We start from the raw sequence: 25,816 nt of genomic DNA, 5'->3' as shown, positions 1-25,816 counted from the left end.
TGCATTAAATCAGGAAATTTAAACTGTCAACCAATTGATCTGTGTTTTACTCTGGAACAAGACCGTTCCTTCCCCAAGCGTTCTTCGTGTGATGGACGCGGTTGTGTTGAACCCTGTGTGAGATGCAAAATTTCTCTCTTTTCAAGTTGTTTTTATTGGGAACAGTTCAAAGTCACAGAAGTTTAAATCTACAGAACATAATGTATGTGCAGTGAAACCTCCCACGTGTGGAACTGCTGCAACAGGCGGTAGACATTGCAATTTGCATTGCTGTGGCTGATGGTGATGCATTTCTCATTTGTGGCAGACTACTGATGGTAAAACAACCATAATTCACAGTTGTTGCCTGTAGAACTGTGAAAACTAGCAGCATTAAAGCATGGTCAGAACGATAACACGTCACAACTTTATCCTCATCATGTGTATACAACACCCCGCTGCTGGTTCAACATGTCTAGGTGTCTCGGGGTGCAGTTAAGCAGCTGATACAGTGCTGCCATGCCCCCCCAACCTCCCCATAGATTATTACAATCTGGCCAGGGTACCAGCACATAATACACTTCTCTTTTTGAAAGATACCGTGTGAGAAAGCAGTGAGGGTGTGGAATGAGTGGGGGAAACAGAAAGGAGGTTGAGGGACCACAAGGGAGGGGACTGGGAGGAGGAAAAAAACAATCGCAGAAAGAGCAGGAGGTTGGAGTTCGGATCGATAATTCTGTCATGTATGTATATGCATTAAATCGATGCTCCCTAAGTAAGCCATGCTGGTGTGAACAAGGTGTCTTAAAAGAAAACTTTTTTTTTTTACCTGTATCAGCAAGATGTCTATAAGCAAACGGCGTACCTGTGTGAGCTAGGTGCTGACAAGTGAACCATTATATCGTCATGTGATAAATGTGCCTGTAAGCAAGCTCCACAGTTGGGTGAGCAAGGTGCTACCCGTGATTTAATTAAAGCAGGTTTCCGTTTCTCACGTAGTACGGAAATGGCTGGTGCACCACACCCGCACAGAATAAACACACCTCGTTCCACAAGGCCGCAGAGACCTGTCTGTGCAAACAGGCACCCATTGCTCAGGTCGTGCCCCGTGCCTTCTTGGCCGATTTGTATGACGATTAATACTTCATTCGATTTGCTTGTCTGCTCAAGGCAATGAGTTTCCATTTTGCACTAGATGTGTGATTGTGCAAAGTGCTCTCCATTGTGCGGTAAAATATTATAATATTGTTATACAGTAATAATAACAGGAACTTTGCTGTGTTACAATGACGGAGAAGAGTTTTTGGGTTGGCCAAGTGTTTGTTGTTTTCGCAAGCATTTCAAAAAAAAACCATGACATTCGATGGCAAAAAAAGGAACACGTCTCCTCCCCTTTCCATCCACTTCGATCCATATAAAATCAAAACAAAGACACCGGACCAATGTCTTCTTGCTTTAGTGCGTTGGGTCATGGGAAACGCATCATTCTACCAATTTTTGTCTCGAACGGTTGAAATACGGAGGCATGGCAAGCCAGAAACATGAATTCAGTGACCAATTCAGAACAGGAATGGAACGATGTGTGTAATGTATCACGTTTCACATTTGACACTTTCCAATCGGAATTGGGGGTGGGGGGGCCTAGATGGTAAAATTTAAAAAGGTTTTTTTTAGTGTATTGGAGTGAAGTACCTTCATGGCAAATTTGGGGTCTGAGTGTGTTGGATCAAGGTAGCACAAGGCTAAATTTGAAGAGGATTGGCTTGGAAATGAAAGAATGGTGTGCGATTACAATTATCCCGAAAAAAAAAACCAGAAAGAAAGAAAGAAATAAAAAGAAAGAATGATAAACGCAGGAGAGACAACACATCTCCCCACCCACAGAAGGTGAGACATAATTACAAGTTTTACTTTCAGGTAGCCAGTTTTTTGTTTCACTTTTGCCAGACACGTCACTTGGTAAAAAGGTTTAGTCTGCCAGAAAATTTTTTTTAAAAAACATCCCAGGTATTGTGGTCCATCTGTGCCAGACGGCGAACAAAGCACCAGCACGACATCACCGAGGTCTGGTGCCATTAGCATTCTCCATTAATTGAGCAAATCATTCTACAATCTGCCTGGTGATCGATAATGCCACTTGGATACGCCACCATTTCCTTTTATCCTACATCCAGCATCACCCACTTCCCACCAAGCCCTGGGCCTACTCACGACTAACGCGTTCATTGTGGAGTCTCCCACAACGAGACCAAAAACATGGCGTGGACCTCATGCAGCGTGTGCAGGACTCTGCTTTGACCAACTGCCATTGGTCACACCTCGGCAGATTTTATTTAAATTTCTTTGTGAACTATACTATACGTTTGAATTGGACATTCCTGAAATTTTACTCGTTACTTATGCTTTCGCTTATTGAAGAAACAATTCCTTTCCAATTGAAAATCTTACACCTGCAGATTGATGGATACACCTAGCTGATAGGTCAAAGTCGGAATACCCGGAATACCCATCTCAGGAACTCAACACGCATTGCCATCTCATGCTGCCTCCCATACCTGAATCACTCTTCCATTCCCACTAACCCGGAATCTTCTATCTGCAAGTCATCTATTCGCTTCCATATTGTTTGTCTACGCTCGTTGCTCCATTGCGCATCGTCGGTTCGTCCACTATTCGGCTCTTCCTCACGAGCCTTACCTCTTTATGGAAGAGAGATCGGAGAAGGTCCTAAAAAAAAAAACCTAGTTGAAGATGCAATTAAACTTTAAGTCCACAATTAAATGCAGCAAACCTGACAACCCCAGATGAATATCCCTTCTTGAGTATGGACGCTCCCAAATTGAGATGGGTCATTTGAATTCGGATGTGGTTTCATCCCGCTGGTAATCTGAAGCAAGAGCTTAAAAGGTTCGGTGTGACCTTGATTGCAATAAAGACATTTATGTACATGCAACTATGGCGAGCTTACGAGGTGTGGTTTCGGAGTCGGATATAACGTTTTGCTTTTGAGATGACAATCACAGTTTGATAAAAACTTTTTTTTTGTGAAAGAATGAATACAGCATGCATGATATCTACACTAATAAATGTCAGAGTGTGAGTGTGTGTGTGTGTGTGTGTGTGTGTGTGTCAGTGTGTCTCCTCCATAACCCCAAAACCATGAAATCTATCAGCCTGAAACTTTGCATGCATACTTAGGGAACTCCAAGGAAGTGCAAGAGTGAAAAATGGGTGTTTGGGTTAATTAAAACACCCCTTTTGAAGATAATTAATGGCCTGATTTAATTATATCCTTCACTATCCTCGGCCACCTCGCTCTTTAGGGTCATAAGGTGTCTCCTCGGTAACTTCGCTGGGGTCTGAAGCCACCATGTTTTTTGGCCTGCTCAACCTTGCCCTGACTTGAATGAGGTCGCAACGATTTCTTAATGATAAAGATTTTTCTCGCTTTCCTAACCTATTATATATTATCAAAGGCTTGTTCATAATAGCTACGGATCACCGTTCACATCGCTTTGGTAAGTGCTATAGTTTTCAAATTAGGAGCTTGGAGTGATTTCATCCATTCTATGATGCTATTTTCTATGATCTACTCTCACGGTCTAGTTAAAGTATATCATCTAAATATTATTTTGGTATTGAGGATCGGATTGCATCCAGATTAACCAAGTGTCAAAATCTGGAGTGAAATCTGATAATTTAACGAAATAACGAGTGTTACAACTAAGCTGATGTACCTATTTACCCACTAAGCTATGTTCCCTCCTTCTTCATATACGCACAAGAAAATGTGTAATTTCAAAAGCATTAATCTTATCTTTTTATATTGTTTGCAGAATTATATTGAGTGAACAAAATATTTAAGAATGTGCCAAAATTAACCAGCTTCATCGAGTTATATGACTTAATGCATTCACTGCTTGACCTCTCCCCCTGTCTCCCAGTGGGACTGTTTATCCACAGCGTCTACCAATTCCGTGTGTATATTTGCGGAGGCTTCGCGAGGTGCTCTGCAGGGAATCAAAGCAAATCTGGTGAAAAACGGATGTTTTAAAATGAAGCTATAACGTTTGCGCAGACGGTGAACTGATGTACCACGTGACACGTGCACAGACGAGCAGGCAACATGGCGGATTATCTGCAATGTTTGTGTCACAGGTGATTAATTCATGATTTGTGGATAAAATCATAATTTGAATGAATTCATTTCATTTCTTTAACTGCTGAAAGCAGTGAAGACCAGCTTTAAAGTTAGAGGCATCCTATATGGTGTGCAGCCACAGCATGGCCAGCTGTTCCTTCTCAACCATTTAATTATAGTGCTTGCTTGAGTGCTTAAGCCACTTGCCGAGCGACCTATAGTCAATAGCGGCACTGCATTACATCATTGTGAGTGAATCGTTCACTCACTGTGGACACTTTTGCCACGTCACGTCATTCAGAGCGAGTAGTTCATGCTCCATCACCTGAGCGAGTGGTTTGTGCTCCGTCACCCTGAGCGAGTGGTTCTTGCTCCGTCACCCTGAGCGAGTGGTTCGTGCTCCATCACCCTGAGCGATGGTTCATGCTCAGTCATCCTGAGCGAGTGGTTCTTGCTCTGTCACCCTGAGCGAGTGGTTCGTGCTCCATCACCCTTAGCGAGTGGTTCGTGCTCTGTCACCCTGAGCGAGTGGTTCGTGCTCCATCACCCTGAGCGAGTGGTTCGTGCTCCATCACCCTGAGCGAGTGGTTCTTGCTCCATCACCCTGAGCGAGTGGTTCTTGCTCCATCACCCTGAGTGAGTGGTTGGTGCTCCGTCACCCTGAGCGAATGGTTCGTGCTCCGTCACCCTGAGCGAATCGTTCATGCTCCATCACCCTGAGCGAGTGGTTCGTGCTCCATCACCCTGAGCGAGTGGTTCGTGCTCCATCACCCTGAGTGATGGTTCATGCTCAGTCACCCTGAGCGAGTGGTTCTTGCTCCGTCATCCTGAGCGAGTGGTTCATGCTCTGTCATCTTGAGCGATTTGTTCGTGCTCAGTCATCCAGAGTGAGTGGTTCAAATTTCAGAGCCAAATTTTATTTTCCATCCGTCACATGCAGCTGTTTATAAAGGTTAATGTTTGCCAACATACCTGTATCTCTGAAACGACCATTATGAATGCAACGTTGTTTTTCGGTGAAAGCTACTCAAGGAGTTTTGATTGGATACAGTACGTACTGTAGTTGGTAATCACACTTACTTCAACCTGCCAATTCCCAAAAAATTGTCAATGTTGGCCAAGTGTGTGTGTGTGTATGTGTGTGTGTGTGTGTGTGTGTGTGTGTGTGTGTGTGTGTGTGTGTGTGTGTGTGTGTGTGTGTGTGTGTGTGTGTGTAAAAAGCATAACATTCTCTTTCTTTCTCTCTCTCTCACTTCTCTCTCTCACTTCTCTCTCTCACTTCTCTCTCTCACCTCTCTCTCTCTCACCTCTCTCTCTCTCACCTCTCTCTCTCTCACCTCTCTCTCTCTCTCTCTCTCTCTCTCTCTCTCTCTCTCTCTCTCTCTCTCTCTCTCTCTCTCTCTCTCTCTCTCTCTCTCTCTCTCTCTCTCTCTCTCTGGACATATCCAGGTGGCGTTTGTCTCCAGACGTGTCCAAATAGTATTTATCTCCGGACGTGTCCGGATAGGAGTTTGTCTCCGGATGCGTTTCCCGCAGTGTTTATGTCCTAACGGGAGTTTGTTTCTGGAGAGTTTGGCTCCGGATGCGTCCGGGCGATGTTTGTCTCCAAACGTGTCTGGGCGGTGTTTTTGTCCAGACGGGAGTTTGTCTCCAGACCTGTCCGAGCAGTGTTTGTTTCCGGACAGCCTGGCTCCGGATGCGTCCGGGAGAATTTTATGTCCGGACGGGACTTTGTCTCTGGACGTGTCTGGGCGGTGTCCGTCTCCAGATGGCTTGGCTTTGGACGCGTCCGGGCAGTGTTTGTTTCCGGACATGACCAGACAGGAGTTCGTCTCCAGGCATGTCCGAGCAGCGTTTGTGTCCAGAGAGCTTGGCTCCAGAAGTGTCCGGGTGGTGTTTGTCTCTGGGTGGTATTTATAGTATGACAAGTAGAAAATGGATTTCAGACATTATTTTGTTTCCATATTCACTGTTACTCTACGCAGAAGCATTTTGATGAGACGGTATGAATCATAATTAACGCTCCACTGCACATCTGCCTTCCCTTCCTCTCACTGCCTTCCCTCCCCCACTCCTCCTCTCTTCCCCTCCCTCCTTTCTCCCCATCCATCTTCTCTCCCCCACCCCTCTCCCTCCTCTTCCCCCCCCCCTCTCTCAGTATTCCCATGAGCGAAGCGTCGGGTGGTATTTGCAAGTAAGACAATATAAGGGAACAATATGATAGTTGAACAATGGAGTGATCATGTATCATATTTGTTGTGATCACGGCCGAACTTGTTCCACGTTTGCTTCCACCATTTACACGAGAAGCTCTCCTGGAATGCAAGAAGTCTGTGAAGTTCATTGACGTTTATTTGACGTCAGACTGTTGTTCACCAAGGAGTCAAATGGTGGTTGTTTTGCACTTTGCCAGATGGGGGAGTAACTGGATAGTTTATGAGGGGCTAACTGGAGGTTCGGCTTCCAATGCTGCGGTGAAGAGCAATAAGGCGATGATTTGCATTTGCTGTTTATTTACTCACCTTTTTGTTTCTTACTTGGTTCTTCATCTACCCCAGCCCCGCCCGCTTTTGTGGAACTGCCTTGCTGAAGTTGTTCGATCACACTGTTCCCCGCCAGGGCTTAACGCAGGTGGTGCACCACCATCTCAGGTCATCCTCTATCCCTACCTGCAATCTTGGCTACCTCCATTATCCTAACCTAACCTAACCTAACCTAACCCTCCTACTGTGTTTCCTCCCCTCTGTCCCCCTTCCCTCTTTGTTCACTCCTTAGCTTGTTGGGTCTATCTGTGGCCCCACTGTCAATACGAGTACATTCTCGTTTTATCCTCCGTCACATCACTCTTCCATGAGCCGAGACCATGAATAAAAAGAAGAAGGTTTGTGTCCAGAAGTGTAGGTCCTGCAGGAGCAAAACAACAGAGGGCAGCAAGGTTCACAGGCTGACGGAAGGGACTAAAAGGGTAACGGTGGACAAAAACACACAGACGCATCACAAACCCAGAGATGAAAAGGTCGTCAGAAACTTTCCTTTAAACAATAAACTTTAAAGGTGATCCTGTGCAGCCATCAACGGTTCATATGGAGTGCAGAATAGGGATTCACCGGTTTGATATAAAAAAAAAGAAAAATCCTTGTACTTTCAAAACGATAAGTTTAAAAAAAAAAAAACCCTTTCCCCTTTGAGAAAATCATTTTATATCATGCAAGACAATTATCTGCAGGAGATAAGCTGAGAAGGCTTTTTCTATTTTTGGATCCACACATTCCAATTCGTGCACTCGTAGCATGTTCACAGCCGCTAGGACGTTTACTGGTGGAAAGTTGAAGACTCGCTGTATTAGGTGTTTGTGGTTGTGATGCAAGACCGAGAATATCTCACCTTTTCCAAAGACCAGGCAGTTACTTTGCTCTTCGTTCTCCACCAACTCGAGACTCCTGAGCCAAATGGCCGCGGCTGGAAGGACATCCATAAGCGAAACCTGGCAACGGACACAGGCAGACTAGTTGTACAAACAAGGCTTCCATGATAAACATGACATTTGACCTCTCTTTAACCGGACATCTACTTATACGTCTGATAGTGCGAGGTGAGATTCGTGGAACACTTCAAGGTGATATCAGTCACCGCGAATGACCTTTCAAATTGACAAACAAATCAGACGGATGAAGTAGATAACAAGTACCGGTGAACAGTAATACCAGTAAAAGGAAGTCCAGTATACCAGGGGCGGCAACCTTTTAACCCTTTGGATGAAGGAGGTCAGGGTGATGCTGGTTCATTCACAAATTTACCTATATCAACATCTTGTGGGCATCTTGGACTTATGCAGGAAAATATTCATGTTCCAGAAGTCTTTGAACATCAATAACAGAGCTGTTTGGACACGAATGATGGATTAGTTTCTTCTATGTCGTCCGCACCTTACAGACCGAAGTTCTATCACTACCTGGTTGGGTCAGTCTTTCTGGCCTTACTATTTGAGCATGCGGCTTATGGCATTGGGATCTCAGGTTCAAAGCTCATAAACTGTGTTGATTTGTACATTGTCCCTCTCGCGCCCCTGGAATTCATATAAAAAAAGAGATTTCGCTACGAGGAGCGGCTGAAGGAGACTGAGCTTTATACGCTATAAAGGAGGCGGTTACGAGGAGATATGATGGAGATGTTTAAGAAAATGAAAGGTAAAGATAAAATAAGTGAAGATGAATTATTCAGCAGAGTGGACAGTGATAGGACCAGGGACCATAGCCTGGGAGTAAAGAAGAGGAGAGTTAAGATGGTAGTAAGGTAGGGGACTTTTACTCAGAGAGTAGTTAATGCATGGAATGGTCTCCCTGGAAAGGTCGTGGCAGCAGAAACAGTAGATAAGTTTAAATTGGAATTAGTTAGGTACCTGGAAGTTATGGAGATAGAGGGGTATGGGGATGTTGGCAGGACTTTTAGGAAGCTTGAGTATTGATGGGTGATTGCGTGCATGTGTACGGAGTGTTGTTGGTGGTGGGGGGGAGGGGGTCTCGTCAATGGGTGATGTGTGGTTCATGTTGTGGGTTATTTTTATTTTTTTTACCCATTACCATCTATGCCCTTGCCTGCTCCCCTGCAAAGAAAAAAAAAATTAGAAAAGCTATAAATAAATCATAAATAAAAAAAAAACACAAAAAAAAACAATTTGCATTTTTCATATTTTGATCTTGTGTTGATAAGTTGTTGTGGTGTTAATGTGGCGAAGGCATAATGGGCTGAATGGCCTCCACCTGCGTCTTATTTCCTGCGTCCTTGTGCACACTGATGTCTCTTCACGTCCTTGTCCAGCCTGTGATATCAGAATGGTCATGTACAGAGGCCTCATGTGTGTGCAAGTTCCTCCATTAACTTTAAATCGTTGTTAATATCTCGCAAATAAAACTCATCGACAGGCCAAGGCACAACGCCTGCTCCTCGACCATCTCTACCACCGATGGATGGTGGAGGAAAAGGTGACTTTTTGCCTTTCAGTGCCTTCTCAAACAACCACTTCCACTGTCCCACCCATATCTACCTCCAATCTTCAGTACCTGAGCTAAGCTTTCCCATTCATAAACCCATGTCTATCTGTTTCTCACTAACCTATTGTCTGTCAACTCTCAAACCTCTATCACATATGTCTTATTGAGTGTAAATTTATTGAGTAAAAAGAAAATAAAAACTGATTAAAATGGAGGCAAATTTGGTCACTAAAGGTAAAGGCAAAACGTCAAGATTGTTGACTTATCGAGTCATACAAGTGAGAGAGAGAGGTAGAGAGGTAGAGAGGTAGAGAGGTAGAGAGGTAGAGAGGTAGAGAGGTAGAGAGGTAGAGAGGTAGAGAGGTAGAGAGGTAGAGAGAGAGAGAGAGAGAGAGAGAGAGAGAGAGAGAGAGAGAGAGAGAGAGAGAGAGAGAGAGAGAGAGAGAGAGAGAGAGAGAGAGAGAGAGAGAGAGAGAGAGAGAGAGAGAGAGAGAGAGAGAGAGAGAGAGAGAGAGAGAGAGAGAGAGAGAGAGAGAGAGAGAGAGAGAGAGAGATAGAGCACAAACAGTCGATTAAAGATGGACAGCGATGAACGATCTGATGACTTTGAGTGGACAAGGAGGGAGCGGAGTTCTGTGTAATATCAGCAACTGTGGCACTATCATGAGATGTGCAGAGGTGAGCAACAAGCTCAGAGAGCTAGAATGGGGGAGAAGCCTGCGTTGAAGTGCCGGGCCCTCGCATTCCACTATCAGCGTGAGAAAAACCGGCCTGGTGAAGGAGGGCTCATGTGTGAGCTGAGAATTCTTGGCAATCATTCGTGGTTTCTCCATCACCATACGGCTCCCCCGTACGTCTCACCGATAGCAAATGAAAATGAAGCGTTCTTTCAACGCTCCGCATGGAAACTTAACACAGCGAGCTTTTAAAATGGAAACAAAATGCTGCGCAAAGAGTCCACACACATATAACTCATCTCAGGCCATGAAGAGAGAAATTAATTAATAGGAAAATGATTTTAATTGGATCGGAAATGAGGGACTACGTTATGTCGGTGTGCACATTTCGGTGTGATCCAGTTAACCAGCTGTTTGCATTACATCTGTAAAGCCACTTGCTCCAACAGCCAATGGGAAATGTTACAGATAGACGATAGACCTGGGAGGGCACAAGATGTCCACACCTCGAGGTGTGTCAGGAGGGTTAATGCATCCTTCCAAAAAAACCCCAAGCGTAACCATCCTTGCTATGGAGAATAGTTAACAAGGACGATGGAATATACACCGCACTTAGTTTTTACTACACTCTGGCACCGTGGGATATGACCATCGAAAAAGCTGTACCATGAAAGAAAATGACCACATGATCAAGGTAATAAAATGTATATACATGTCAACTACTTTAACGACCCCAACGACAGAAAACATCACGGAAAGCTTGATCCAGTTTATAGCTGGGTCAAGATTTGAACTCAGGCCAGACAGATAAAAAGGATGCACGATATATATTATATAGTATATAGTAGATAGGTGTGTGTGTGTGTCATGTCATGACACCCTGTGTTATAGGTCCAGTTAACGCAGACACTCTGAACCAGAGGGTCTTTGACACCCTCTCCCCCCTGCAAATTGCTCTAACTAGAAGCACCTGATCCCTACAGGTGCCATGAAGGGTGTCATGTTATTATATTTATGCCTATTTTACTCCAAGGGGTCCTAGGATTACACACCCAAAAAATGGTTGCGATCGGTTCAGCCGATTTTGCGGTACTTGGGAACAGACAGACGGACAGATGGTGAATTATAGTAAGATGATCTTTACAAACGAAGCTGCGAGAGAAAAGCATTTGTGCGCCTATTCATGCTCTCATCGTGGGACTCTCTGTTACAAATTAATGTTCCCCAAAGGAATGGCCAAACACATTCCAAAAAAAAAGGTTTTATTTAAAAATAATATGGGGGATAAGGAAAGACAAGAAAGGATAAATAAACGGAACAGATCTGGTGTTCAACAGACTCAAATAGGGAAGAAGGGAGCACACAAATGTATATACAAGAGAATGAAAGTCTACTTATGGCACCAAATACCAGAATCAAACTCGAAACAAAAAAGGGGCCGGCGAGGACTTCAACAAGCATGAGCTGGTCTTGGCTGCACCACGAATGTGTCGTGCATGTGCGCGCGGTACAGTACCAGAGATGCCAACTTTTGGAAATCAGAATTAGGGAGGATTTGCAACCGACACCAAATAATGTGCGCGGAGCGCTCGACCCTTGCGGCGGGGTCCAGGGCCCGCCTTAGGGCCCTGGAAGCTCTGGGGTTCTAGACGCTCTCTAGTGCCCTCTGAGCCCTATTTTGGAGCATTTAACATGTTAAGAATTCCCACTTTTTGAACAAAAAAAGGGGAAAATTGTGCACTTTTTAATGTTACATGTATGTTAATATTAGTAAGTTAGGGGACAATCAAAGATTAACAAAAAGCACAAAAGAAGCAATATTTTTCTTACCTTACTGGCTGGTACTACTGCTGCTTGCTTTTTCCATGGCAGCTTTGCTGAGTGACAGCTGTGTGGCTCCTTTAGCCCTTCTGATTATGTCTTTGCTGTATTCTCTCTGGTAGCAAGGGGTGCTATGAGCTAGTTTTTCAATTAAGAGAGCTTCCAGGGTTTTGACACTCAAATTGGGACGAAATTCAGTACGATTCTTCCGTACAAGACTGAGTGCCCACTCACATGATGCGTTCGAATGAGGAATGACCAAGATTCCCTTCATCACTTTGCTCAAATTAGGATACTTCTTGGCACCAGTGCAGGGATCTGTGAGCTGTGAAATCCGATGCCACTGCTCATCCACTCTCACTGTCTCAGTAGCAATTGTAGCTATGGAGGCGTCTGCCTGGTAGTGAGCGAATTCACTCTCAAGACTGTCTATGTCACTATCACCGCCACTGAACAGACAGGGGAATTTCTTGATGAAAAACTCCACACAGTCAAACCCCACTTCTTGGTGTAGCTTAACATCCAGCACCTGAGCATGCTTGGCTAATTCATCATCTAGCGGCCAGGTTTTGAAGATGTAATTGCAGGCTTTCACATAATATGAGCGAACTGCACTGAAGTAACCTTGGATGTCTGACTCACTCAGAGTGAAGGTGGATTTCTTGAGACTCCTTTGTTCCCTTATATACAGTTTGGCATCGTTCCCAATCATGAGGTCCTCATCATTCTTCTGATGATTTCTGTCAGAGAAGGGTACATTTACCAGAGCAACCGATGACACCGATGGTTTCAAAAACCGTACGAAGATATCTTTCAGAATACCATTCAATTCTCCGTGCAGGAGATGAATACAGGGTTCGTCTCTTTGGAGCAGAAGATTCCCCTTCTCAAAAAGCTTGTTAGCATATCGAAGGAAGAAACAATAGAGTTTTGTTTGTGGAGACAAGAACATCCTGTTGACACGTTTTTCTCTAGATTCCTGCACAGTGTTTGAGGAAGATGCGCTTTTAGTTGTAGAACTCGTAGTACACTTAGCCGCAGGGCGATCACACTTGCGTTTACTGCCAGCAGAAGAGGTCAGACTCGTAGTACCAGATCCAATTTTACGTTTGAGGAGAGAGCTTGAGGTAGGTGCAGCCAAGGAAGAAGACCTCTGATTCGAAGGTTTTGCTGAGCTTCTATCAAGTGATTTGGCAAAAGCAGAACTTAACTTGGGTCCTTCTTTGCCTGTAGATGGGACTATCACAGTCTTTCTCGACTCTGAAGGGATCTGCTTTGTAGATGAACGTGATGAAGGGCCGGTGATGCTACCTGCTCTCAGCATTGGTTTTGGTGCTGTCCCTGCTGTCTTCTTCGCAGCAGATACTGCAGTGGTAGTGGTGAATGCTGCTCCACTAGTGCTTGATCCTGCAGTGCCAGTACTGGCAGTAGATACAGTGCCGTCCTTCTTGCTCGTTGTTAGAGTCTTGGCCACAGTTGGTTGCATTTTTCTTCGTACTTCTTCTTTGAAGAAGAGGCGAAGTGGCTCCCACTGTTCAATCAGCCTGTCTAGGCACTGACCAAGGGACAGCCACCTTGTTGCGGCATGCTTCAGAATCTTGTGTGTCGGGGCATCACAGAGTTCTTGCAGTGCTTTCACTCCTTTGACGCGTTTACTACTTTTGTCCAAGTAGTAGTAAATATCGATGAGAAAGTCATCTAATTCAATGGGTAAGGCCTGGGCCGCCTTCTTGGCCGTATTGTGCATCATATGGCAAGGGCATCCCATGATGTAGCACTCTGGATTTTGTTTGTGGATATAAGCAGCGACTCCTTTGTGCTTGCCCACCATGACAGAGGCATTATCAGCACAAAAGGAAACACAATTTCCCCACGGAATTTTCCTGTCACTGAACTCATGATCAAGCAGTTTGAAAATGTTTTCTCCAGTGGAATCTTGTTTGCACGCAGGCAAACTTAGCAAACCTTGCTTCACAATCCCAGCACTGTTGTCATAGTACGAAATCAGGACAGGATATAGCTGGGCCTCACCACTGTCATTGCTACCGTCTGTAGCTAGGCTAAATGGAGCTAGTCTAGCAATATCGGCAATAGATGAAGCAGTAACATTTGACAACTCCCCAATTATTGCTGAAGTTTTTGTTCTTGCACATCCATACTTTGAAGCAACTTTTGAATCTGGAAACATCTTTTGAAATAGAGGTCCAGCATGATCTGAGACTGATATGAGCAAGTTATGTTCCACAATAAATCCACTAAAGAGAAGTTCCGCTCGGGTAACATCCTCTTCCTCGCTTGTCCCTTGTTTGGTGAAATAATTCAGAAGTGTACCGGTACTCGTGCTCGAAGATCTCTCCTTTGCAATGTCTGTGTGCCGTTTGCTTCCAACGTGCTTCCGAATATCATCGCGACCTCCGTGCTCAACTGAAATATCAACGCTGCATACTGTACAATACCCATGATGAATTCCTCTTTCAGACTTTCGAATACACGGGTATTGGAGACTGTATTCGGTCTTGTACTTCTGAGACCATTTCTTGGTCTTCGTAAGCTTCTTTTCTGCCATTTCGTAATCAACATCGAGGGCTTGAAGCATCGGTAACTTCGAAGTCGATGTTCCACAGCTGCAGCGCGACTCGTAGAACTCTAGCGGCTGTTAAACACCGCACGGTGGTCGCGACCGCTGGGCTGGTACGGGGCCCAGCTGCATGCAGTGAGCGTATCGCATGCATATACACTGTGCATACATACCGCATGCACTGTATTGCACACATACCGCATGCACTAAATCTCAGTGCATGATCGCATAAGCGAGATCCAGACCCAATGTTTCGCTGCTCCTCATTTGAATTTGCAATTTTTTACGTACAATTTGGTAGCAGCGAACGTTATGGAGTTACCACATGCTATACGTAGCAGACGATGCTTTTCATTCAATTCTCATACTAGTACATTCTGATTAGTGAACAGTGCAAAAATATCAAAATTTCGGGAGGATAAGGATAGTGATCGTAAGGGCGGGAGTTTGGGTGAATTTTCGGAAGCCTCCCGATGAAATCGGGAGGGTTGGCATTGCTGCAGTACGCAGGCGATGGTAAGGCGATGGGATGAGATGCGATTGTGGCGGTTTGGGGGGGGGTGCAGATGGCATCCACAGTCTCTTGAAAAATCTCTCATCAGCAACTAAGATGTACATAATATATACAGTGCCTTCAGAAAGTATTCACACCCCTAGACTTTTTTTTACATTTTGTTGTGTTACAGCCTGAATTTAAAATGAATTGAATTCTAAAAAAAAAATTGTCCTTCATCTCCATAAAATACCCACATAATGACAAAGTGAAAACATGTTTTGAGAAAAGTTTTTTAAATCAATTAAAAATTAAAAGCTGAATTATCTTGCGTCAATAAGTATTCAACCCCCTGAATCAATACTTTGTGGAAGAGCTTTTGGCAGTGATTACAGCTTCGAGTCTTCTTGGGTATGTGTGTATTTCCTAATGATGGAGCTCACTGTGCTCTTGGGAACTTTCAACACTCGAGGAATTGTTTTATACCCTTCACGAGATCTATACCTCCTCACAATTCTATCTCGGAGTTCTTCGGACAGTTCCTTGGACTTCATGGTGGAGTTTCTGCTCTGACATGCACCGTCAACGATGGAACCTCATATAGAATGGTGTGTTTCTTTCTTTATCACGTCCAATCAATTTAATTGGCCACAGGTGGAACTCCAATCAAGTTGTGGAGATATCTCAAGGATGATCAAAGGAAATTGGATGCACCTGAGCTCAATTTGGAGCATCATAGCAAAGGGGATGAATACATATTGACGCAAGACATTTCAGCTTTCCATTTTTAATTAACTGGAAAAAAATTTCGAAAAACATATTTTCACTTTGTCATTATGGGGTATTTTGTGTAGGTCTGTGACAAAAAAAATTAAATTTAATCCATTTTAAATTCAGGCTGCATCACAACAAAATGTGACAATAGTCGAGGGTTGTAAATACTTTCTGAAGGCAATGTATGTATGAATATGTATCCATGAATATCCGGTATATGTAAATAAATAAATAAATAAATAAATAAATAAATATATACATTTACAGTACACTGAATAGATCAGGATGCAACAGGCCAAAAGGATCAGAAGAGAGTGGGGGAGAACACCAATAGCAGAGTTGAAGGCCAAGATGGAGGCAAACTTGGACAAACAATGGGTGTGGGGAGGAATGGGGGGCATGAGAGGTTGCATGGGGTGGACAAGATGGATACAGAAGGAAACTCTCTGTAGAGAAAACTGTAGATTTGGAAGAGGAGGGATTGGGGTGAGGAGGGATAGGGGTGAGGTTGGGAGGGTGGGGTTAACGAGGGTAGAAAGGATCATGTTTTTGGATTGGGGACGATCTGAGATGGTGGTGAGCAGGTGTTTTGAAGACCTGGAGAAGAATGAGATTGAAAAGAATGTGGAAGTTGGTTCCAGAGGCAGGAAAAAAAACAGAGAAACAAATGAGTGGAGGTGAGCAGTGATGCTGGATTTTAGTAGTTTCACCAGAAGGGGGTTGATGGTGGACCGTGTGTGGTGGACCGTTGATGTGGACTCCACCAGAAGTGGTGGACCGTGTGTGCTCTGCAGAAAACGGGGGAGGAAACAGTACGCAAAGAGCAGAGGTTGCAAGACCAGAAAGGAGGTGGTAGAAGACAGAGAAACCACAGACCTCTCTGCTATGGCGAAGTGATAGGCCCATAGACTCAGCTTCATCATGGGAGATTCCAATAATCTTGCTGGCCTTGGTTTCCACGGCATCAGGCTGAGCAAGATCAGGCTCCAGCACGTCCTTTAAACCCCTCCACCAGAGTCTGTTCTAACTCTTCCCTTAACCTCCTGGCCCTGGCTAATAAGTTCTGTACTCGCCATTCTGGCGCTATTCCGAATCCTTTCATTATCTACGTGTCCCATTTTATTTTGTTTTCACTCGGCCTTATTGGCGCTCTCTCCCTCAGTCAATGCAGCCTTCTATGTTGATAACTGCTTGGACAGTTTACCCACAGCTTCACAAGCGAAGTCATTATGTTAATCATAATCTTGATTAACAAGATGAGACGGGTCCTTTCCTTTGTTGTCTTCAAAATTAGACAATGGGCCAGCAACATATCAGCGGTAGAGCATCTTCCTCCAGAAATGTATCCAGAGGGTTGTGAACTATGGCCATCTTTTCTTGAGGGGGATGCTCAGGAGTCCAAGACTCAGGTCTCCACTGAAACTGCCACTCAGATGAGTTGACATACAAGTACCGACCCCTCAAATATGAGAATCTTACTCTGAGAATCATCTAAAATATTATTGCCAGCGAGTATGATTCCTTTGGCTATCTTGCTGTTTATACCGTGAGAGCTAAAGTGTTGATTCTAGACCTGTGGAAGGCTCAAAGGAGCTGGGACACTCCAATTGAACCTGGGGACATTTGAGATGAGTGGCTCGCCTGACAGTGTGAGCTACTCGATCCTCCACAGGTCAGGTACCCAAGATGCTATCACTCACCTGGAATTGATCCTTCTACTTTCACCCGTCCTCTACACATCTGTGATTCTTCCGAATGAATCTATGGTTCGGTTGCCTACCAGCGTACTGATGATGACCATGGCGCGGTGTACATTAGCTTTGTCCTGGTAAGATCCCGCATTGCACCAAAACGTCAATAATCTGTGCCGCAATTAGAGTTATTTGCCATACTCAATGGAGCCGAGCTTGCTAATCTACTCCTCGACGAGTTCACCTTGATTGTCGAGCAAGTTATTTTGTGCAGTGATTCAATGTCTGTCCTCAACTGTCTCCAGTCCGATACCTGCTGCTACAAGGTGTTTGTGGTCACCTCAGTGACTGAATACACTCACCAATAGGCATTATGTCAAAACAAGGGACAATCCTGCAGACAAAATGAATCGAGGCCTACCTCTGCATCATCTGTACCAGGATAACTGTTGGAGGCATGGTCTGACCTTCCTCGTGCAACCTCCTCAGCAATGGTCTCAGTTGCCAACCTTACATCATGGGGAAGTGACTGAACTCAGAAAGTCGACCTTCTGCGGATTGCTGTCGGCAGACATAAAGGCCTTACCTGACCCTTCCCAGTACAAGATTTGGAATGATATAGTTGTGGTTGGCATGGTCACGGAGACATTTCTAGGGTCCGATGGTCACGCTAGAACTGCCAACATTCACGTTTACGGCAAGAACGATGTTCGACCTGTCGATAAATTGATCCAGTTGCCAAAGCTCGAGGACAATGACTGTGAGGTGAATGGACTGAAAGACTTTCATTTCTACAAATTTATTCCATAAATTTAGGGGTGGCTGTTAGAAAGTCTTTTCTGCTATGCCTATTTGTGGTAGCATTTTTACTGTTATGTTTATAAATTATTTTTATGCAGTCTATTAACCCCATGGTGGCTCCACCCCTAATTTAGTTAATCCTCTGGCTACCCTGGCTCTGCCCCTAATCCCCTCTATCACTCCGGCCTGACCGACCACCATATCCTGCTGTGTGTCCCGCGTGCCAGCCAGGTTTTCCCCCATGGTCTCCATTCTTGCTGACCAGTCTCGATCTTTGCTATCAGCTTGGCTTGCCCAGCCTTCATTTCTGCCTACCCAGTCTCCATTCTAGCCATCGTGGCCATAGATTGCTGGCTCATGCCCAGCTGTGGTACCACTGGCCTGGCTCCTCGCTTGTTCATTTGAGGGCACTGGGCGAACTGGGGGTATCTACGGGGTCACAAGGTAGAAAAGATGTCTCCACTGTGCCTTCTACTGATCCTGCCACCTTGATGTCCATTTGGGTCGCGATGGCATCTAATGAGTGTTGCCCCCCTCCGCCCCTGGTTCTGACCACTTTGGCTTTCCATTGTGGTCGTTTTTTTTTTTTTTTAACTTAGCGCGTACCGTGCACTCTGCAATTTTGTTTCTCGGACCTCGAGTCCGATTTAAACTCCTGACTTCCTACTCTTGACGACAATGTTACAGCCATCAGACTCATCCCAGTCTTCTGGTTCAAATCCAACGGTCACATCAAGGCAACCACAATGGTCAACCGTTTCAGTGACCACCCCCGGCCAGATCTGTCTATAGGCTGCACTACCAAGCAGATTGGGGAGTCCAAATTGGGCAAGTGTAATGCTGATAGGCATCACATGCCGTGACATAATTGGGCCGAGCAAACCTTAAGGTACGTGACGAGGTGGTACAAGCGATGTGGAAACTGCAAGCAATTATTTCCCTTAACTGGTCTTTAGAACCACCAAATGAAGTTGCCACCACAGCAACAATTCACCCCCAAGACCAGGTATGTTTATGAAGGCCTAAATCACATTTGCTCTACGGCGAGGATACGGTGGCCTTACGCCCTCTGAATTGACAGAAACGTGCGGCGGCCGCAGAGTTTCTGCGGTGGCCTCAGGGTGGCCCTACGCCGTTTGGCTATATTTTACAGGTTGTAAGGTCGCCGTGGAATTATAACGCGGAATTATAACTTTTTTCATTTCTACGTTCGCCGTAGCAATTCGACAAGCCGAAAAAAAAAACTGTTTAAAAAAAAAATAAAAATTTACCCATTTGTTACCGTCCGTCTGGCCGCACGTTCACCTTAGGTCCCCCTGCGGTCCCGCTGCAGTCGCCTTGCGGGCGCCTTGAAAATTCTATGGCCGCCGCAGGAATGCCCGAATGTCACCGTGCGACATCATATCAAAGACCTTACGGCACCCCCACGTTTTCAGTCTCCACAATTTCTAAATACGCCGTGCGGCTACTAAAAAAATAAAAACATATGTGACTGCTACATTGTATGACCGAGGAAATACTGCGGCCGCCGTATAATTGCTAGTGGCCATAGATTTTGGAGACCCCACGGCCGCCGTGGCAAATGTGACCTAGGCCTAAACAAGAAAAAAAATAATGGCACAGGGGAAGGAATCAAAAGCTGCAATACAGAAGAACAAATAAATGAGTCAACCAACAATCCCCTTAACCCACTACCGAATACGTGCTCACAGTACCAAAAAAATGAATGAGATCCTTCAATAGGCTATGCCTTAAGGCCTTAGATACAGCACAAGAAATATAGAGAGTGGGTATAGACAGTACTGAAGACAGGTTGGGCCAAACCCAGCAGAGGTGGTGGAAAGAAGGCAGCCCCCATCCAGGAACTGGGCTCATCCGTGGCTGTAAATAGGCCCTCTGGTCCATGCGCCATAATGCCTTTGAGTAGGAAAAGAAGCGTTGCCGGCTGGGTGGGGGTGTAGCTTCCATCTCAGCAAGTATTTCTAATGAGCAGCCTTCCGTGTTGGGTTCCACAGGTTCTCTTCCTACTTCCTTCGTTGCCCCCTACTCCCCACCTTTATCGACTCGGGTCCATGCATCACCGAAGACACGCCACATCCCTCCTCACCATTGGGTGCCAATCGGGCCGGTAGGTGGAGCGACCCTGCCGTGAACTCCCCCACCACCAGCAGTTAGGAGGCAAGCAGTGGTGGTCCTGATGCTTGTTTGGGATTGCCATCTAAAATTGTGCTGTGGGGCTGAACAAACGCAAAAACACATACGAATGACAGTTTTCAAAGCGTAAAACTTCAGTAAATGGGGTCAAATGGGTTGTTTATGCCAGACACACGCAACAGGGAAGGGGAACGATGTCGAACGAGACACATCGAATACTGGAACGACACTCGGTGAAGCGCATACCTCCACCAATCTGAACAAGTTACGTTTTGTATTCCACCGATAGGCCAGGCCAGATCTGCATCCGGACCTGAACCAAAATCGAATTGGCTTGTTCTTGTCACCGACACAAATCATCCACCTGGTGTTGTCATAAATCGTCTATCTATCTGTCATCAATAGATATCTATCAATGGTGAAGATTCACTTGAATAATTAAAAAAAAATCTCATATCCGGACCAAGATTTGGAATCTTCACCAAATTCGAGTCAATTCGGCCTCGTCACACAACCCAAGTGACTAAAGAGTTCAAAGAACACGTTACCTTGCGCAATGTTCAAGTACAGTATATATGGTACTTCAATTGAAATACGTGCAATAATGATTTTAAATATCGTTAAAGAAGATTATGAAAGTTTAGGGCCATTGAAGCAGTCTGATACACCACCATATACAACATGTCCAAGTACAGGACTGCAAACCTGGAGGTCTTTGAAAGTGACAATAAAGTGATTTGTGTTTCACAGTGTAAAAGTACAGTATATACAGTTATTAAATTCAAATAAAATAAAGATTGTAGAAGCCGTATATATATATATATATATATATAAATTATTCTGGAATTTACAACCGTTGATGCAGTGTCGATTACACCACCATATCTAATCCGTTACATTAGATCTTGGTGCTTGTTGTTTGTGTCCTTTATGACGTCTTTAAAAACAGTAAGTTTCCTGTTTGGAATGATTTTTTCAATTTCGTATGATTGCCAGGCAGGCAGACAGAAATTATTTTTTTAATCTCACTTCACTCCACTGGGTGGTTTGTTATTAACTTCCCAGCATTGTTTATCCACACTCCAGCCGTTAAAATTCTGAGCATCTGAAAAGAAAAAAAAAAAGAAGCGGCAGGTATCATTTGGTACCAAAGGATTGACGTCTCCATCTCAGATCCCTAGTCAGAGTCAAAGTCTCACATCCATAGAGCAAGACTGGAAGCACCAAGGACCTGAAGACTCAGACTTTCGTCCTCCCGCACAGGTACCGGCAGCTCCACACACCATGATCCAGTGAATCCATGACTCCCCAGGCCCGACACAGACGTCTGTTGACCTCTGGCCCACAGCCAGCAGAGACATGAATATCACTGCCAAGGTTAGTGAATCTCTCCATGATCTCACCCTCCTCACCACAAAGAGGTATAGACAGGATAGCAGGATCCAAGATGTCATTGAAAGCTGTTAGTTTTGTCTCCGCAAAACCTGGATCTTAGTTTTGACCGAGGAAACCCATAATCCCAGTGGCTCCGACTCCACATTCAGCACCTTGAGGGTCCTCAAAATGATATCTCATGTCTCCGCAAAGATGACTGCATAATCTGCGAAATCAAGGTCAGAGATCTTGACATTCCAAAACGATGCACTGCAGCCTGATCTCTCCGACATCCTCCCCAGAATCCAATCCATACAATTGCTGAAAAGTGTGCGGGCCAGAACACACCCCTGACGAACTCCACCAACAAAGGAAAATAAGTAAGAGGTGGTATCACCACATCTCACATCACTCTCAGTACCAGAATATAGTTCAGACATCAGATTGATCAGGTTTGGTGGCACCCCACAAATTCTAAGAATCCTCCAGAAGGCAAAACGATTCACTGAATGAAACACGACAGAGATCAACATCGACTGCAAGCAGCCCCGACCGAAACTCTCATCTGCATTCAGTGAGCAACCGAAGAGCAAGGATACGGTCAAACGTTGAACTCATTGATGTAAAGCCTGACTGCTCTGGACGCTGCTGCTCAAACAGATGGTGGCGAACCCTATCAATAATTATCCGAGCAAAGACCTTGCCTGGCACTGAGAGCAGCGTCACCCCTCAGTAGTTGTTGCAGTCTTGGCGATCACCCTTCCTTTTCCAGAGAGGGACAACAAGGCCCCTCTTCCAGTCAGTTGGGATGATGTCTGTGTTCCAGGCAGAGCACAAAACTGCATGCAACGACACGAGTGCAGCATTTCCACCAGCCTTGAGAAGTTCGGCATGGATGCCACAGATCCCTGGAGCTTTACGCCCCTTTCAAATGGTTCACCGCAGCCCGTGTTTCCACAAACGAAAGTGGATGACAGTTGATTGGAGGGTCAGCAATAGTGATGGTAACATCCCTCGCATCCAACTCGGCGGATGGTGGATCAGCCTGGTACAACCGCTCAAAGTAACCGGTCCGGCAAGCCTTCACTTCGCACTCCTCTGTCAAGAGCGCACCACCCTCTGCTCTAATGCGAGTACACCGAGGGATGGGCTTGGAGGAATGCAATGTGCAAATTCGGCTGTAAGCAGGATGAGAATCACTTGACCACTGGTGATGCTCTACCCCCTCACAAATTCCTCACACATAGGCCTCCTTGTCCACCCTTAGCGCACGTACAGTTTTACGCCTCAGCTCCCTGAATAGCTCAGCTCTCCCATTCAGCCTGGCTCCGCGACTCTGGTCAATGGTATCCAGTGTCCCTTGAGAGACAAAATTCTTCTTCGCCCGACGGTGAGTTCCAAGACATCCACCGGCAACATCAAGGACGGTGGTCTTGAAGGCACTCCACAACTCTTCAGGATCCCCCAGAGCACCCAGCACCCCAAATTTCCACTCAGCCTGTTTGCAAACTCCTCAGCCACCATCTCATCCGTGAGCTTGCCAAAATCTAGCCGAGGCTGGGATGGTACCAGTCTCCTGGATTTAAGGTGCAACTTCATAGTTGCTATAACAAGCCTGTGATCAGTATTAAGAAACTGAGCTCTCCAGTGGACCTGTAGTTCTGGATCATCCTCCAGCGACCAGCAACGAGGACATGGTCAATCCCCTTTGTCACACCACCAGCGTTGGAATACCAAGTCCAGTGATGAGCCTCTGGGCACTGAAACCATGAAACCACTCTTCGTCCATTACGTCTTGCAAAGTCAAGGAACTTAGTGCGATTCAGGTTCACAGTTCCAGACCCATGGGGACCAACACATGTCATAACCATCCCAATCAGTTCCAGTCGATGCATTGAAATCCCCCAAGTCTTGAAGAGTATCTTGCCTGGGGCACTGATGAACCACAGACTCGAGCGTGGCATAGAATGCGTCCTTTTCGGTGAGATCACTCGCCTCAGTCGGAGCATATACAGAGACCAGGGAAATGACATCCAAGGAGTGATGCATCCTTCGTCGCATAACACACTCGTTGACCGGGGTTACCTCAATTATCATTGGAGTCAGCTTATTGGACACAGTTACAGCAACTCCTTGGGTATGGTAACCATCAGAGCGACCAGACCAATAGTAGGTGTAACCACCCAGGATGATCTCGCTGCAATCTGGTCTCCGAACCTCAGAGAGTGCTGCAATCCCGATGTCCAAACGCTTGAGTTCAGATGATAACAGAGCCCGGTGATCATCCTCTCTAAGGGATAGGACATTCCAGGCACCCACCCGAAGGGACTGTCTCAGGTTAACCCAAGGAGACCGTTGTCTGGTGGACGACACCTCAGCACCACTCAGACACACACTAACGCAATCTGACCCTGGAAGGTTACTCCGTGGTTTCCCTCCTATCATCAAAGATTGGGGGTCCCGAAGGCTTTGCACCATATCCTGTCATCGGGTGAGCTGCCCTGCGAAGGGCAGCTGCACAGGAGGTACTCCCATGGAGGAAAGAAGGCACAGGAGGTACTCCAGGAGGTAAAAATGCTTTTGGAATGTTTTTTCGGAATGAAGGGTTTTACGATGGCCGGAGTGCAAATCCTGCCACCAACCTCATATGGATGGCCGTTGGCTCACAAGGAGCTCCTCCGTCCTTTGACAGGTTTTGTTCGTCACCCTACTGAGTGTACATATCATACACCCTCCTCACCAAGAAAGTTGGTGGGGGAGACGGTTTCGTCGCCGACAACCTTCAGGACCATGAAACCGGTTAGTCCAGGTTTACATGGTACCCGTAGCAAGTCACAGATACTAAGGTGAGATTTCTAAAATCCTCAATTTTCATCCGATTGACTTGAAATTTGAAGAGGATTTATATTTCAGGTCACTGAATTCAACCAGCCAATTATTTTGGAGATCAAAATGGACCAAAAGGTCAACATCGGCCAAAGGTCAACAACTCAGGTGGTATTTCTGAAATCGCCAATTTTCATCCGATTGACTTGAAATTTGAAGAGGATTTATATTTCAGGTCACTGAATTCAACCAGCCAATTATTTTGGTATTCAAAATGGACCAAAAAGGTCAACATAGTCGCAAGGTCAACAACTCAGGTGGTATTTCTAAAATCGTCAATTTTCATCTGATTGACTTGAAATTTGAAGAGAATTTATATTTTAGGTCACTGAATTTCAACCACCACTTATTTTGGAGGTCCACATTGGCCAAAAGGTCAACATAGGCCGAATTTCTAAAATTGTCAATTTTCATCTGATTCACTTGAAATTTGAAGAGGAGTTGCATATTTGGTCATTGAATTCAACCACCAATTATTTTAAAGGTCAAATTTGTTTTTAATGGATTTTGCAAGTATCGTGCTCTGCACGGTCTTCTTGTTTATTTTTTTGTCTTTTTGTTTGTCTGTTCATTTGTTTGTTTGTTTGTCCGCACATAACTTTCATGTTTTTCTCCGCAACTGCTATCGGATTGAGACAAAATATTCACCATTGATGCGACTGCTCATGTGGAATGTTTTAGTGATAACTATGACGTCATACATCACGTGGTGTGGCAGCCATGTTGGAAAAAAACAGAAAAACTTTGGACCTCTGCATCACTGAAACCGCACCAAGGAAAAAATTGAAACTTGGCGCATCGCAAGTACTCATGGGGAATGCGTGTGGTATTTTTATGACATCATAGGTGCCTTCGCTATGACGTCATAATTGCATAGAATGCTACATCCGATCAGTATGAAAAATTTTGAGTGTCATCTAGGGGTAAAATAGTCCACAAAAATCTTTTTGATGACAATCAGTCACTTGATTCGGTAGCCATATTGTTTTTTTTTAAACTTCAAAAATCTTCTTCTCTGAAATGGCTGCACAGATCGAGGCAAAATTTACTCCAGTGTGCTGTTCTTTATTGTTGATGCTCTGCCGTTGAGTACCAACCACCAATGGCCATGATGGTTTACACAACGAACCCCCAGTGCACTGAGATGGAAAGGCTACTGTGCTGCTGCTCTCCTGCACACCAAGCCCATCCCGAACAGCACAACCCAGCACACCCAGCGCAGCAGCCATCACAGCATCCAGCACAGAGCCATCGATCAAAGATCCCACGAATGAGTTGAGGCAAAGAGAACCATGGAATCCTCATTGACCGACGGACTGGAGCGAGTTCTTGACTGTGCCGATATTTCCTACCCTGGTGCATGCCCCCTCCTTCTCTCATGGGATCTGTAAATTTGCATTGGCTCAATTGGTCATCCAGCGCAGGGCGTGCGTGTATTTATTCTGATACACATATT

At 45.2% G+C, this 25,816-nt stretch overlaps 1 protein-coding gene across 3 annotated transcripts in view; it reads right to left on the bottom strand.

Annotated features, from left to right (window-relative positions):
* Positions 1-25,816, bottom strand: part of LOC147023920 (zinc finger protein ZFPM2-like) — a 162,754-nt gene that overhangs the window by 16,390 nt on the left and 120,548 nt on the right. For all 3 annotated transcript variants that reach the window (XM_085889926.1, XM_085889924.1, XM_085889925.1), the window contains one exon: positions 7,505-7,604. In XM_085889926.1, the coding sequence (XP_085746052.1) occupies positions 7,505-7,604 (100 nt within the window). The remainder of the gene's footprint in view (positions 1-7,504; positions 7,605-25,816) is intronic.

Source organism: Eptatretus burgeri, chromosome 7 (genome assembly GCF_056783735.1).
Source record: "Eptatretus burgeri isolate ZD-2024b chromosome 7, Ebu_testis_v1, whole genome shotgun sequence".
Taxonomy (NCBI): domain Eukaryota; kingdom Metazoa; phylum Chordata; class Myxini; order Myxiniformes; family Myxinidae; genus Eptatretus; species Eptatretus burgeri.
This window is presented reverse-complemented; position numbering and strand designations above follow the sequence as displayed.